The sequence below is a fragment of the Salmo salar genome, chromosome ssa10, assembly GCF_905237065.1.
Source record: "Salmo salar chromosome ssa10, Ssal_v3.1, whole genome shotgun sequence".
In the NCBI taxonomy this organism is placed as follows: Eukaryota; Metazoa; Chordata; class Actinopteri; order Salmoniformes; family Salmonidae; genus Salmo; species Salmo salar.
This window is the reverse complement of record NC_059451.1, coordinates 84,744,558-84,761,489: the sequence shown is the minus strand read 5'-3', so window position 1 is coordinate 84,761,489 and position 16,932 is coordinate 84,744,558. Positions and strand designations below refer to the sequence as shown.

The window sequence follows — 16,932 nt, the reverse complement described above, 5'->3', positions numbered from 1 at the left end:
TTTTAGATCTCTCCAACATGGCCGTTTGTCTGTATAGCAAAGCATATTTTTCTGGGCGCAGTGCTCAGATTATTGCAAACGTGTGATTTCCCAGTAAGGTTATTTTTAAATCTGGCAAGTTGATTGCGTTCAAGAGATGTAAATCTATAATTCTTTAAATGACAATATAATATTTTACCAATGTTTTCTAATTTTAATTATTTAATTTGTGGTGCTGACTTGACTGCCGGTTATTGGAGGGAAACGATTTCCTCAACATCAATGCCATAGTAAAACGCTGTTTTTGGATATAAATATGAACTTGATAGAACTAAAAATGCATGCATTGTCTAACATAATGTCCTAGGAGTGTCATCTGATGGAGATTGTAAAAGGTTAGTGCATCATTTTAGCTGGTTTTATGGTTTTGGTGACCCTGTCTTTGAATTGACAAAACATTACACACAGCTATTGTCAATGTACTCTCCTAACATAATCTAACTTTATGCTTTCGCCGTAAAACCTTTTTGAAATCGGACAACGTGGTTAGATTAAGGAGATGTTTATCTTTCAAAGGGTGTAAGATAGTTGTATGTTTGAAAAATTTGAATTTTGACATTTATTTGGTTTCAAATTTGCCGCTCTTGAAATGCACCTGCTGTTGATAGGGTGCACCACGGGTGGCACGCTAGCGTCCCACATAGCCCCAAGAAGTTAACTAGGCAGCCTATGACAACAAAAAACTAAAAGTGTACTGTATGACAGAGCCATAGACCGGTTTGCCAACATGAAAAAAAGGAGGATGCCATTGGCATTCAACTAGTCTACAAGTAGGGTGAGTCAACATTTTTGTTTAAGCGCGCACACACACACACACACAGAAATCAGTACCATGGACAGCCACATGATATTTAGCAACATTGATTGGACTAAATCGTTTTTGGTATATTTAAGTTTGTTTTCAGTGTATTACACTATGCATATACAGCCTTGTTGATTTGATGTTGAAATGTTTAAGTTGAAATGGCGCTGGAATAGCAGAGGCAGTGCTCTTGTTGTCTTTATGCTGACGTGCAGTAACTCTGTGGTTCTAAATCACTAGTTGTTTAGTAAACTGTCGAAAACATTAACTTGCTTGACCATGCTGCAGGTGATAACTGTTTGTATGAAACATTTGCTTTGTGGACTTCACCGGACAGATGTTGCTTTCCTTTTTTTTAATGAAACAAACGTATGTGTAGTTGAATTTATTCTGCCACTGTGCGACTGTTGTCTTTCTGTTGTCGTGGCCTTATTGTATATCACAGTGGGGTATGAACGAATGCGTTATCGAGCAAACAACGCAATTATCACAACATAGGTGGCTTTTTTTTACTGGCTTGGCATGCTCAGTGATTTTACCCATGCACCGCTACTGCATGTAGGTGCTCATGGGTCCTTTTCGATGGAAATGCCCCGAATCAACATGTCCAATGGGCATAGAGTATCAAAAAGGCAAACAAACCTCCAGGAATGAGTAAGAAATAGCTTCTGAATGATAAATATAATCTGTGGTAATAGACAGGTTACGGAGAAGCCATGAGTAAAAGGTCTAGTAATGAGTGGTTGGCTTTCTATACACCAGTCTGCTGTGTGCTCAATATAAGAACATATCAAGAGACCAATATTTCCCTTAGACACACATTCTCGGCCTCACCCCAGAGGGCGAAACACACTCACTCATCCTATCCCCGCACTCCTACTCCTCAATCCCAATCCCTCAAAATTGATGTCATAAATGTCAATAGACCAACCGTAAACCAGCCTTAACGCTGGACACCGCACCCCCCCAGATAACAGGCTGTCTTCACACAACCACAGTCGCTGCCAACCGGATCACAAATGAGCTGCTTTACCTTAGCATTGCCATTATAGAAAAATGTCTCTTCTTTCGCCAAGACATGCTGTAGATATACACCCACACCTTTGCAGAGATTCATAGAAATGCAAACTGTACCACAACAATCAGTACACTTCATCCATGAAAGAATCACTAATTGGTGGTCACAGCAAACAAGTGTTCTTGTCCTTAGAATCATCGTCTAGGTCAGTACAAACTGATACTTTCGGTAACAAAGTATTGTCCTAAAAAAATAACAGATTTTGTGATGGGTATTTTTGTTGATTTCTAATACTAATAGAGAAAATAGCTACAAAACATTATGCAAATGTCTTATTACTGCACTTGATACCTCCACTGCCTTCTGCCTTTCGTGACACAAGGAATAAGCTGAAATAAAACCTCAAAAGTAAAAACTGCTATATCGCAACCTGATACACACAACTAAACTTGAATAATTTCTAATTTGATGGATATCTTTACAGAGAAATAAAGCAACTTGCAAAATAATAAAAAAGCAAAGCACACAAAGAACATTTTCCAGATAACATTACTGCCTTTAATATTATGTCACAGGAGATTACGGTCTCCAAAACTGCTAAATATAAGGCATGTTCAAAACCTTGCTGTTAGGTACATGAATTTGCTTTATAAATTCACATAAAACCATGTATCATATGCAGATTTAGAAACAGACTTCATAATAATCATAATTTTTAATAGTCATGATTAAAACTACTTGTATTTAATACTTTAATCTTGGTATACCTGTAAGGAGCCATGTCAGTTCTACCTCTGCCTTTTCCACTTTAGTTCTGCTCATCCCTCATCCCCCTGCTCCCTTCTCGCCCTCTAATTCCCTCTACGGAGCTCTCCTATAGAGGGACATGCAGATTCAGTCATTCTCTGCTGACAGAGAGACAACCTAACCCACTATACACACCTTCATATCAGGACCACTCCCTCCCTGCCTCTCACCCACCACCACCGCTGCCCAAAATAAATTATCATAATTTATATGCCATTGATAATATGCATATTACTATGTCACTCCATGGTCCTTCATAATTAAATATTATAAAAAATCCACCACAACTGGTAAATAATAATTATTATTATTATTACGTTGCCATAATAATTTATTATTGCGGGTCATTTGAATAACTCAGGAGGATAAGGATAGAGGAAAATGCTAGCAAGGCAGGTCTGCTGGGTTTCTCCAGGTCCGATTGCACAGCTCAGTGACACTCAGTCTGTTCTGTTCTGTATGTGGAGGAGAGAGAGCCAGGAGCGACAGTCCGTGAGCCACGAGGGATTACTATGACGGCTATTTGCATATCAAGAATTTTAAGCAGAGAGGAAAATATCAAACCCTCCAGCCAGCAAGGTCATTCAAGAGACACATTTTTTTCTCTTCATAATTTATTTTGCATATCATGCAGCAGGACACATCCTAGATTAAAAAGCCGCTTTACCGTATCATACTATCCCTGCCAGACACTTGGTCCCAGCCACCGCCTTCCATTCTACAACACCACACCCTCATCAAACTCTATATTACACACACCAACTCCATTACAGAGACATACAACCCCAGACACACACCTCCTCTTCCAGGTTGCCTGAAAAATATAGCAAGAATATCATTTGTTAAATAATTATTTGAGCTAGAGTAAGCCTTTTCCTACAGCATCCAACTTCTTTAAATATTGCTTATAATCAAAGCACATGTTTAATGTTCATGGTTTTCACTATCAATTAATATCACAAAGGCAATGTATTGATAGTTATTGACAGTAAACAGGATCATTTTATTTTTTATACTGCTTGATAACTATCGTCTATAGTCATATCACTCAGTTGGATGAAAGTGTAGGCTACAACCATATGATAACCAATTATCATATGGTCCTACCAGGGAAAATAACACACTAATCACACTTAACAGGAAGATAATATAATGGCTTTCTGATGGGAAGTGTCACATTTTATTTTCTAATAACAGGAAACGAATGTGGTCGACAAATATAGGCATGGGAAGAATTAAAATCCTTATTTTCAGCAATTACAATATGAGTCTTCCTTCTGTTCGTGTGAAATGTAATGTCTGAGCAGTGGTAATGACACAGACACAACGCAATATAATTTACATGAATGAAATAGATTAAAAAAATATTTAAATCCTTTCTATAAAGAATTGCTAACGTAATGATCATTACCATTATATTGTAAAAATTGGATTTTTGGACAGAATTGGAAATTACATGAAAAATATTTCTACACTGTAAATGAACAACAAATATTCATGATTGTGTTCATCATTGACTCATTATGGCATAGAGAGAGAGCGAGAAGACTGCGAGGGCCTGAAGACATCAGTCATGGAGACAGAATATATCAAATTTCTCACATGAAGCGTGGCTGCCATGACATGAACATCTAGAAAGCACAGAAATTGAGGGCAAGCACCAATCTCTGGCAGACAGGAGCATGACAGTCTGCATTTGTGAGGAGGAAAATAGTTAAGTTGGACAGCTTGTGAGAGCGACAGAGAGAGACGGAGAGAGGGAGGGGGAAAGAGAGAGTAAGAAGGAGAGGGAGAGGTCTGTGGTGAGGACCCGACCAGACCCTGCTCTCTAGTGTAAACCACCCCAAATCCCTGTACCCAGACAGACAGCCAGATGGCCAGCCAGGAGGTAGAGACAAAAACAGATATGCTGCTAGAAAGTTCTGTATCTTCAGTCTGATCCGAAAACAGGGGTAAACTAAGTGACAGTGAGAAATGAGCAGAACGCTAACACAAAGAAGAATGAGATTAAAGCCTTTTCCATATGAGAAAATGTTCTTCTCCCAGAGACTTGTGAGAAATCGCTGATGGAGACTAAACGAATGTATGAACAAGACTACGTTCACCATGTCTCCATTCCTGACATTCAGAAGAAGAAAAAACAAGAGGGAAGTGCATGTCTGGGTTTGGGGGGTTGTTAGTGGTGATGGGGGATTGTGGGGGGGGGGCTTGACGATAAGGGAAAAATTCAGACCGGTCAAAGTTTCCCTTTTGCCAATCGTGCTCCTGATAAAGACAGCGCCTGCTCCAGTACTGATAGAAGGGCTATCTCTCGCTCGTTCCCCCTCTCTCTTGCTCTCCCGGCAGTTAGTTTGTGAGGAAAAAAGCCTATCACACTAACATCACTGTGCTGCCATCAACCAGCAACCACACAGCAATTAATATCGCTCCAATTACTGTTAAAGGGACAGGCTGGGACATGACGATAATGAAAACATCCTCAACTAAAATAATTAAAAAAACACTGACATACTCACTGATGGGCACACACACACTCACGCACACAGTTTGAAAATAAATATGAAAGATAGATCCTATAGTAATCTCCTTACATTATTTAACTGAACAGAAGAAAAATAAAACAGCTATGACAAGAGGGAGGGAAAAAAATATGATGGCAATCGCTTGTTAAATCCTCTGTGCCATGTTTGTGCTCTCAGACGGGTTTTTGTTACAAGTTGAATAAATTCCCATTGGTCACATTAATGGTCGCCTCTCCCAAACAACAGCCTGGGAACGTCACACCATCTACACAAAGGACAGCAACTTAAACACACTCACACTTACTTTACAAAACAAATACACAGCCCTCAGTCAAGACTGCTATGACACAAAAACAAACACATTACACACGCACCACACAATAAACAAGACATGGATTCACAGTCTCTGACTAATCGGACAGACAGACAAACTGACTCACCTGGTCCCCTCCAATGTAGACAGTCTTCCTCCTCTTCCATCTCCTCCTTAGTGTGTGTTGGACCTTTCCCCTCCTCCTCCTCATCATCATCATCATCATCATCAGGTGCACAAAGGGATTCATGTGTCCTTGGCTCTGTTGAAAGAAGAGGGCATCAGAACAATGAGACATCTATATCAGGGTTGGTGCATTATACATTATATATTTACATTTAAGTCATTTAGCAGACGCTCTTATCCAGAGCGACTTACAAATTGGTGCATTCACCTTATGATATCCAGTGGAACAACCACTTTACAATAGTGCATCTAAATCTTTTGGGGGGGGGGGGGGATTAGAAGGATTACTTTATCCTATCCCAGGTATTCCTTAAAGAGGTGGGGTTTCAGGTGTCTACGGAAGGTGGTGATTGACTCCGCTGTCCTGGCGTCGTGAGGGAGCTTGTTCCACCATAGGGGTGCCAGAGCAGCGAACAGTTTTGACTGGGCTGAGCGGGAGCTGTGCTTCCTCAGAGGTAGGGGGGCCAGCAGGCCAGCGGTGGATGAGCGCACCTGTGGTGTGTGTGTGTACCTGTACCTGTGGTGTGTGTGTGTGTGTGTGTATCTGTGGTGTGTGTGTACCTGTGGTGTGTGTGTTCCTGTGGTGTGTGTGTGCGTACCTGTGGTGTGTGTGTGTGTGTACCTGTACTGTGTGTGTGTGTGTGTGTGTGTGTGTGTGTGTGTGTGTGTGTGTGTGTGTGTGTGTGTGTGTGTGTGTGTGTGTGTGTGTGTGTGTGTGTGTGTGTGTGTGGGGCGCTCGCAATTCGTCACACTTGAGTGTGTATGTGTGTGTACAATGAGTCTACTCCACACATACTTTCCTCATCATTGGCGGTTCCTGTCTGTTGATCAAAGCCCTCAGAATAAAGCCTCCATAGCTGTGTAACACAACACCTCAGCACGGAGATGGACCCTTTGATTCTCCAAGCGACACCACAGACAGAAAACCTCATTAGAGACGATGTCTAGTGATCTCTCCCTCTCTGCCTCTGTCGCATAAAGGCAAACCACCTCCAACAAAGACACAGACGGAGTATACACTCTAATCACTGTCATCAATATCCCTGTCTGTCTTTGATGAAGGTGATTACTGAATCTCTCTCTCTGATCAGTGTTCACTGTGTAGGGAGAACTCTGAACCTCCTTTTTGACTTTGGTATCATACACTTTACCTCAACTGTGTTCCTACCTAGCAGAATGGGCTGATTATTAGCCATTAGCTTAATCAGAGGGACTCTCCCGCCCCTGCCCCCCTCACCTTCTCCCCTTCCCCAAATCCCTCCCCATCAACCCACCCCGATAACACCTCGGCCTTGTGCACAAAGGGCATGTTTACCATTGCATTCTTGCTCAGATAAACAGCGATAGCTCTCGATCGATACCCAGCCATAAACGTCTGCCCACGTGACGCCCTCAGAGAGGTGCTGTTATTAATGTAACAGTTGAAGATTAGATCTGTATCGTTAAAAAAAAAAAAAAAAAACATTGCCCGCCCCCTCCTCCCTAAAACCCACCCACCCCGTCCAACTCTCAATCCCACCCCACACACACACTCAGCCTGTCCCAGCACATCAGCCCGACACTACTAACCCTCCCTCCCTGCCTAAACAGTCCCATTATTTTCAGCTATAAATCACATTGAATGGCATATTGATTTTATCATGCAGCGCTCAGCTGGGGGAGTGGAGCTGGAACCACAGTTATTGCGTTTAATATTATCAATATTATCTCCCATATCATCTGAGCCGAGGAGGCAGGTATCAGGAGTCGACGACAGAGACTTTTCTGCCGCCCCCTCCTCCCCCCTCTCTACCTCCTCCCCTCCTTCTCTGCCCCCCCCCAAACCGAGACAGCCTCTATCAATCTGATAAGCAGAGCTTCCCCTGTCACACCTGCAGGGCAAAGTCACCCAACAACCAGAACTTCTAAACCCTCTTTCTCATCCCCAACTCACTGTGTGTCCTCCCCCCTACTGCATTGTTGACCTCTGCTCTTAACTCATGTTAAGTCACTGGTGAACTCCACTGGTTCCCACAGAAACAAAAATAGGGATGCTACTTGAGCACAAACGCCCTGTGAAGAGAAAGAGTTATTTGGACCAGCAGTGGGCTCTCTTACTCACTACCATATTTTTTATTATCCTAATAAGGTCTCAGACAAGGGTCCTTGTTTCAGTAAGAGTTCCTGTATCACCTGTAGACCATAGATCTCATCAAACACTGAGAATAAAGGAACATTGAAAGGAAGCAGTCATACCACGACAGAGACAGATGGATTGAGCAGATGAGTAGCGTATGTGTGTGTGCATGTGCAAAGGTGCCTTCTTTGTTCATTGCAAATTAATATATTTGTTTTTCTGTCTAGAAGATGAACACAGAGCGGGTCCTGTTACTGGTAGAATGTGTTTTTCTCTCTAAGTTATCAGGAGCTTATCGCCTGTGTCTCTCTCTCCCAGATGGTGGATAAGGGACCTTGCCTTTATTAGCCAGCGCTGGCCCGATAAAGACCTGGTATTGATCCCAGGTTGAAAGAGCAGGTCCGTCAAACACGGCTGATTTACAGAGAGCTGATAATGGCAGGACCGGGCAACCGAGGAACCAGAGAGAGAGCTAAATCAACAAGGTGACGTGTCGCTTTTCTCCATTCAGTTTGGGGGGGGGGGGGGACAAAGACACAAGAGAAAACACAAAAATACAAGCTTTATTTGTCTCTGAAATGTAATCGACGTTCTATTCTTCTCCATCACACGCACGCACGCACGCACACACACACACTTCATTCTCTCATCCTCACCTGCAGCACACAAGCTGAAACCAACAAACAACCCTGGGTAATCTTTAATCTAGTCTCGATTAACACCTGACAGAATTTCCATGGGTTTATCAAACCAAGCCAACCAGCAGACGCTTATCACTCCAGCCTAAAATTTCACAAGAGCAGGAATTTGTCTTTTTAAAAAAGAAATACAGAACTCTGTAATAACTCAAAAGAATATGATTCGAAGATAGCCCTATTTGGTAAAAGACAAAGTCCATATTATGGCAAGAACAGCTCAAATAAGCAAAGAGAAACAACAGTCCATCATTTAAGACATGAAGCTCAGTCAATTCGGAACATTTCAAAAACTTTGAAAGTTTCTTCAAGTGCAGTTGCAAAAACCATGATGAAACTGGCTCTCATGAGGACCGCCACAGGAAAGGAAGACCCAGAGATACCTCTGCTGCAGAGTTTATTCAAGTTTATTAAAAGTTACCAACCTCAGAAATTACAGCCCAAAAAAATGCTTCACAGAGTTCAAGTAACAGACACATCTCAACATCAACTGTTCAGAGGAGACGGTGTAAATCAGGCCTTCATGGTCAAATTGCTGCAAAGAAACCACTATTAAAGGACACCAATAATAAGAAGAGACTGGCTTGGGCCAAGAAACATGAGCAATGGACATTAGACTGGTGGAAATCTGTCCTTTGGTCTGTCTGATGTGTTCAGATTTTAGATTTTTGGTTCCAACCGCTGTGTCTTTGTGAGAAGGCAAATAAGTTGAACAAATGATCTCCGCATGTGTGGTCCCACCGTGAAGTATGGCGGAGGTGGTTTGATGGTGCTTTGCTGGTGACAATGTCTGTGATTTATTTTGAATTCAAGGCACACTTAACCAGCATGGCTACAGCATTCTGTGCGATATGCGATCCCATCTGGTTTGCGCTTAGTGCGACTGTCCTGTTGAAAAACAAATGATAATGACCCAACACACCTCCAGGCTGTATAAGGGCTATTTGACCAAGAAGGAGAGTGATGGAGTGCTGCATCAGATGACCTGGCCTCCACAATCACCTGACCTCAACCCAATTGAGATGGTTTTGGATGAGTTGGACCGCAGAGTGAAGGAAAAGTAGCCAACAAGTGCTAGGCATATCTGGGAACTCCTTCAAGACTGTTGGAAAAGCATTTCAAGGGAAGCTGCTTGAGAGTGTGCAAAGCTGTCATCAAAGCAAAGGGTGGATACTTTGAAGAATCTAAAATATATTTTGATTTGTTTAACACTTCATTGGTTATTACATGATTCCATATGTGTTATTTCATAGTTTGTCTCCACTATTATTCTACAATGCAGAAAATAGTAGAAGAAAGAAAAACCCTTGAATGAGTAGGTGTCCAAACTTTTGGCTGGTACTGTATGTACATGTAAAAGTATCTTTTCAACATTCATTGATGGTGTGCCCCTATTCTGTATAGTTTTGGTTAAGAATTAACAAGTAGTGGGATATTGGGATATGATGAGTTTATGGGTATTAGTGGTTACATAGCACTGGCAGTAGATTTGAGAGAGTATAGAACTTATTACCCAGGAACCACATAACGTATATTTTAACGTACAACTAATAAAGAAATCAGAATGAGTAGGGGGAATCAATCAAATCATCAATGCAAATACTACATAAGAGTGTCAACATAACAGCCGCAGTCATACCTACAGTAGTGAAGACAGCCGAATAGATAAATAATTACTACAAAAAATATGACTGAGACCGAGACAGAAGACTGAGGACTGAGACGATGCTATCAATATATCTCCAAGATCCTGGTGCCATCACAGAAGACAACTGTTGTATAAATCAACTGAAATGATGAGCTCACCACAGATAGTTCCACAGAATGAAACAGGGCACTTGCCAAGAAGTGGTCATACCCTGGGGCAGAATCAAAAGCAATGGTTCAGTGAGAAAATCCAGGGGACTGCCGCTGGCAGTAGTATTTGAGTGGCATATGAGCCGTTTGGCAATAGTGGCAGAGAGCCAGGTCATTCACAGCATCTCAGCAAGCTACAGTACCAGCCATGAGCTAAGACATTGTGAGAAGCAGTGGATCTGCTCAGATGCCACCAGGTATTCACTGAGTTGTGTTGCATGGTTATAAGAGGATAGCTGTATGTTTCTCAGTGCTGCCCCGGGCTGAGAGAGCTCACCTTCATTGCACAGGGGGGTATATGGTGGTGTACTGGTGCTGTCACATTCTGCTGAGTCTGAGGCTCCGCCCTCATCGTCCGATAGGCTGACGTCGTCAGGTGTGTTGTCCTCACCACCCTCCAGGTCACCAATAGAACCTTACAGAAGAAACAAGAGGGAACATTTAATTGAATTGAAAATCTTTACTCATTTATATGAAGGCATTAACCACTAACCCACAGCACAATAACATCAGGTGAAGGAATCCATACCCCAATTCATGACTATATATTTAGCCATTTGAATTGAATACAGTGAAACTAGAATATTGTGCTGTCACAACCTCAGTAGAGATTACTGAACAGAAAGCTCTGAAGTGATTACATTTTTCATTTCATGTCCCTTGTAAAATTGATCTCATGGAATTAGGAGTGCCCCAAAAAATTAAGGATATCAAATTCTGCACAACAGATTCAGTAATGTGTGAAAAAAATAAGTGCTATTCCCTGAATGCAACATTTTTAATACATTTTATATTTGGTACACTAAAGCGGTTTTACTAATGTCATAAGATAATTAACTCACACCTGATATTGTATTTCTATAATCCCTGCTGACTACCTGCCGATTATGTTGCTGAGCTCTTTTAGACCAGTGAGGATAGCCTAAATTAAAGCATAATAATATCATGCTTTAATAATAATGCTAATAATGCTTTAAAATAATAAAATGAATTGATATGCATTCTTCTAATAATTATAATCCAGACTAAGTAAAACCAAGGATGAGAACACAAAACCTCTCCTTGTTTTCATCAGACCCAATCCCCATCATCACTGTGCTGCTCTTCATAGTCTCATTCTATTGGTGCAGGTCGGGAACAGCTCTCTCCTCACATGCTTTCACTCTACTGTCACACACAGAAAAGGTTCTACATGAGACCACTCTAATTATGAAAGCCCACCAGTATTTCAAATCGGATTGGATGCCACAACTCTCTGTAGACATAACGTTACAGCCTATTCCCAGGAGAGCACAGAGATTATTAATTCATCTCCGGCCCTATTCCATAAAGACGATTAGGAACCGTCAAATCGGTGTAAATGGTTATTCTACTGATTACCATGGGAGAAAATAAACAACAAATGCAAACAAAGGCATTGCAATTAAGTCTTGGGGCACAACACAATTTTTAACAAGTACATTTTTGTCAAATTAATACTGGATATTAAAATGGGATTTTACCCCATAGTTTGTCAATTAATTCCCATGAGGTTGTGATGAGCGAAGTGGGATTGTTCCAAGCTAAAGCCATGACTGGGGGCGTATATATTTACACTCCTAGAACAAAAAGGCCTATAATCTAGACAAAGCACACAACAATACCCGTGAATAAAGAGTCTTGTAGAAAAAGAGAAAGGCAATTTTTCTAATTCTGTTAATTTCACTTCCAAGCAATTAAAACGAGGCAGAGATAATGCTTGGAAACAATCGCTGCCTGACAAAGTGTTTCTGTCTTTGTAAATGAAACATCTTTAGGCTAATTTTGACTTCCACGCCTGCATGGTTCACTGTTTCAGATAAATTGAACAGTTAGATTTGGACCTTAATACTAAATAAAAAAAAGATGAAAGAAAAAAGATCGATCCCGAACACAATATTTTAGAATTATGTGGCTTGAGCTTTGGTAGATCAAATTTTCAGTATCTGTGAGGACATTTTCATACAATTAATTTTCCTTTAATAATAATTGTACAAAGGGACTTCTCTGTATAAAATTCCAATTATATTTCTTGTTAAAGATGTAAGTTTGAATTATGATTTCTTTCCTCATTACTGTTCTGGTTTAATGAACCAATCGCCGCATCACATTGTGGGGAATAAGTTTAAACTTTTGCCTCATTTATCAACAAAAAAATATAATATTTATCCCTCTTCAAGATAGTTGGAAGAAAGGACAGTACAGGTTACTTGATAAGCATTGTACCATCCTACATCATCTGAACTTCTCAAAAGTTATAACCACAAATTGTTTAAAACTCACAGAATAAATGGACTGTTAAACAATTCAGAATTAGACTTAACAAATAAAAAATTAATGAATTTGTTAACCAATCATATTAGGTATATTAAGTAACTGAAAACAACACAGAAATATGTCACACAATGGAGAGATGTAGCCTAGTATAATTTCAGGAGCAAATGTCTGGACTGTCAATCAAGTATTGAAACATGTAGTATATAACCTGAACTGATACCATTAGCCAAATTCTGAGATAAGTCTCAAGTCATTCATGTGCGTGCACTCACACGCACACTAACCTGCATGCATCTGTGACACAGAATTTTCATCATAAAGACAGTGAAAAAGAAAGAGAGAGCGGGGAGGGGTGGGGGGGGGGAACTCAGAGCAGCCAGCAAACTCCATCTGCCACTCTAATACAGCACAGAACAAAGTGTTGAGCTGATGAAGGCAGAGGAGATACTGCTTTATTAACTTGCCGTCCACATCAAACCTGTGTGCTCAGCAGCGGTGATTAAACACAGAGACAACACATCAAACCTGTGTGCTCAGCAGCGGTGATTAAACACAGAGACAACACATCAAACCTGCATGCTCAACAAGCCTGATTAAACAGTCGCCGCGCCAGCTCTTACACTAATAATCATCTTACAAAACAGCAGAACAAGAAGAGAAGCGCTACTTGTATCAGACAATCAGACACTTGTGAGAAAGAAGAAAACCTTAAAGGAGGATATTTAGAGTGAGTGAGAGAGCCCCCTTAGTATGTACTCTTGAAGTGGGAACTAGGCTACCTGACATAGAGTCACATGCTGAAGAGGAGCCTCTTATTGATTAGAGTAAAGGGAATGGCAAAGGGTTGAGTAAATATTATTTTAACTTCAGTTCTATCAGGTCTTTCAAGCTTGAACCCCCAAGAGGGTTTAAAGCCCACTTCAATTATCAGAATTCAGCTTTTGTTATACTTTGCAAAAAATGTAGTCATTGCGATCGGATTGATTTCTCTAATTTGATATCTAAGTGAAATAAAAAATAGATTTCCTTTGATCCGAGGCAAGTAATGATGAATGACTTCATTGATTACACCGTAAATGTAAAAAATCTAGCAAAATGTATAGAAATTGACGGTGATACCAAGTAACAGCGCCTGTACCGTATTTAAAGGACCAAGATGGTGCCGGAGAAGAACGCTGATGTTTTACGTGTTCCTAACCAATTGTGTTTTTTTCTTTGTAACAATTTTTTTTAAACTTATTTTGTACATAATATTGCTGCTACCGTCTCTTATGGCCGGAAATAACCTGTGGACATCAGAACAGCGATTGCTCACCACGAACTGGCAGAATACAATTTCTCTTTTAACGAGTCTGACAAGCCCGACGTGAATGGCATACTGCTTTCCCGGGAACAGGTCAAGATCCCCGTCATTTGCGTGAAGAGAAGGCGGAGAAAAAGGGTCCGGAGTCAGGCTGCCTTCTGAGAATTCGTAGGCGATCGAATAAACCCCCACTGCCTTCCGTTCTGCTTGCAAACGTACAATCTTTGGAAATCGATGACCTACAGGGAAGACTAAACTACCAACGGGACATTAAAAACTGTAATATCTTATGCTTCACGGAGTCGTGGCTGAACGACGACAGCTGGCTGGTTATACGCTGTATCGGTGGGATAGAACAGCGGCGTCTGGTAAGACAAGGGGTGGCGAACTATGTATTTTTGTAAATAACAGCTGGTGCACGATATCTAAGGAAGTCTCAAGGTTTTGCTCGCCTGAGGTAGAGTATCTCATGATAAGCTGTAGACCACACTACACACCTAGAGAGTTTTCACCTGTATTTTTCATAGCAGTCTACATACCACCATAGGCAAATGCTGTCACTCAATGAGCTGTATTCCGCCATAAGCAAACAGGAAAACGCTCAGCCAGAGGCAGCGCTCCTAGTGGCCGGGGACTTTAATACAGGGAAACTTAAATCCGTCTAACCAAATTTCTATCAGCATATTAAATGTGCAACCGGAGAAAAAAAAAAAAAAAAACTCTGGACCACATTTACTCCAAACACAGAGATACATACAAAACTCTCCCTCGCCCCCCATTTGGCAAATCTGACCATAATTCTATCCTGATTCCTGCTTACAAGCAAAAATTAAAGCAGGAAGCACCAGTGAGTCGGTCAATAAAAAAGTGGTCAGATGAAGCAGATGCTAAGCTACAGGACTGTTTTGCTAGCACAGACTGGAATATGTTCCAGGATTCTTCCAATGGCATTGAGGAGTACACCACAGTCATTGGCTTCATCAATAAGTGCATCGATGACGTCATCCCCACAGTGACCGAACGTACATTCCCCAACCAGAAGCCATGGATTACAGACAACATCCTCACTGAGCTAAATGCTAGAGCTGCAGCTTTCAGGGAGCAGGACTCTAACCCGGAAGCTTAAAAGAAATCCTGCTATGCTCTCCGATGAACCATCAAACAGGCAAAGCATCAATACAGGACTAAGATTGAATCTTACTACACCGGCTCTGACGCTAGTCGGATGTGGCAGGGTTTGCAAACCATTACAGACTAAAGGGAAGCACAGCCACAAGCTGCCCATTGACACAAGCCTACCAGATGAGCTAAACTACTTCTATGCTAGCTTCGAGGCAATAACACTGAAACATGCATGAGAGCACCAGCTGTTCCGGAAGACTGTGTTATCACGCTTTCCGCAGCCCGTGTGAGTAAGACCTTAAACAGGTCAAAATTCACAAGGCCGCAGGGCCAGACGGATTACCAGGACGTGTACTGCGGGCATGTGCTGACCAACTGGCAAGTGTCTTCATTGACATTTTCAACCTCTCCCTGTCCGAGTCTGTAATACCAGCATGTTTTAAACAGACCACCATAGTGCCTGTGCCCAAGAACACTAAGGTAACCTGCCTAAATGACTACCGACCCGTAGCACTCATGTCTATAACCATGAAGTACTTTGAAATGCTGGTCATGGCTCACATCAACACCATTATCCCAGAAACCCTAGATCAACCCCAATTTGCATACCGCCCTGACAGATCCACAGATGATGCAATCTCTATTGCAGTCCACACTACCCTTTCCCACCTGGACAAAAGGAACACCTATGTGAGAATGCTATTCATTGACTACAGCTCAGCGTTCAACACCATAGTTCCCTCAAAGCTCATCACTAAGCTAAGGACCCTGGGACTAAACACCTCCCTCTGCAACTGGAACCTGGACTTCCTGACGGGCCGCCCCCAGGTGGTAAGGGTAGGTAACAACACATCCGCCACGCTGATCCTCAACACAGGGGCCCCTCAGGGATGCATGCTCAGTCCCCTCCTGTACTCCCTGTTCACTCATGACTGCACGGTCAGGCACGACTACAATACAATCATTACGTTTGCCGATGACAACAGTGGTAGGCCTGATTACCGACAACAGCCTAGAGGGAGGAGTTCAGAGGCCTGGCCGTGTGGTGCCAGGACAACAACCTCCCTCAACGTGATCAAGACAAAGGAGATGATTGTGGTCTACAGGAAAAAAAGGACCGAGCACGCCCCCATTCTCATCGACAGGGCTGTAGTGGAGCAAGTTGTGAGTTTCAAGTTCCTTGCTGTCCACATGACCAACAAACTAACATGGTCCAAGCACACCAAGACAGTCATGAAGAGGGCACGACAAAACCTATTCCCCCTCAGGAGACTGAAAAGATTTGGCATGGGTCCTCAGATCCTCAAAAGGTTCTACAGCTGCACCATCGAGAGTATCCTGACTGGTTGCATCACTTCCTGGTATGGCAACTGCTCGGCCTCCGACCACAAGGCACTACAGAGGGTAGTGCGTACGGCCCAGTACATCACTGGGGCCAAGCTTCCTGCCATCCAGGACCTCTATACCAGGCGGTGTCAGAGGAAGGCCCTAAAAATTGTCAAAGACTCCAGCCATCCTAGTCATAGATTGTTCTCTCTGCTACCGCACGGCAAGCAGTACCGGAGCGCCAAGTCTAGGTCCAAGAGGCTTCTAAACAGCTTCTACCCCCAAGCCGTAAGACTCCTGAACATGTAATGGCTACCCAGACTATTTGCATTGCCCCGACCCACCCTTCTTTTACACTGCTGCTACTCTCTGTTGTTATCATCTATGCAAAGTCACTTTAATAACTCTACCTACACAACTGTTCAAACGTTTGGGGTCACATAGAAATGTACTTGTTTTTGAAAGAAAAGCAAATTTTTGGGCCACTAAAATAACATTAAATTGATCAGAAAAACAGTGTAGAAATTGTTA

The 16,932-nt window shown here is 42.0% G+C and overlaps 1 protein-coding gene across 3 annotated transcripts in view; it reads right to left on the bottom strand.

Annotated features, from left to right (window-relative positions):
• Positions 1-16,932, bottom strand: part of zfpm1 (zinc finger protein, FOG family member 1) — an 82,645-nt gene that overhangs the window by 32,857 nt on the left and 32,856 nt on the right. For 2 of the 3 annotated variants that reach the window (XM_045688165.1, XM_014124275.2), the window contains 2 exons: positions 10,633-10,770; positions 5,629-5,763 (listed from right to left, as the gene is read on the bottom strand). In XM_045688165.1, the coding sequence (XP_045544121.1) occupies positions 5,629-5,668 (40 nt within the window). In that variant the 5' untranslated portion in view covers positions 5,669-5,763; positions 10,633-10,770. Of the gene's footprint in view, positions 1-2,626; positions 2,763-5,628; positions 5,764-10,632; positions 10,771-16,932 lie in introns of those variants that run through there. The other variant, XM_045688164.1, reaches the window with a different exon arrangement.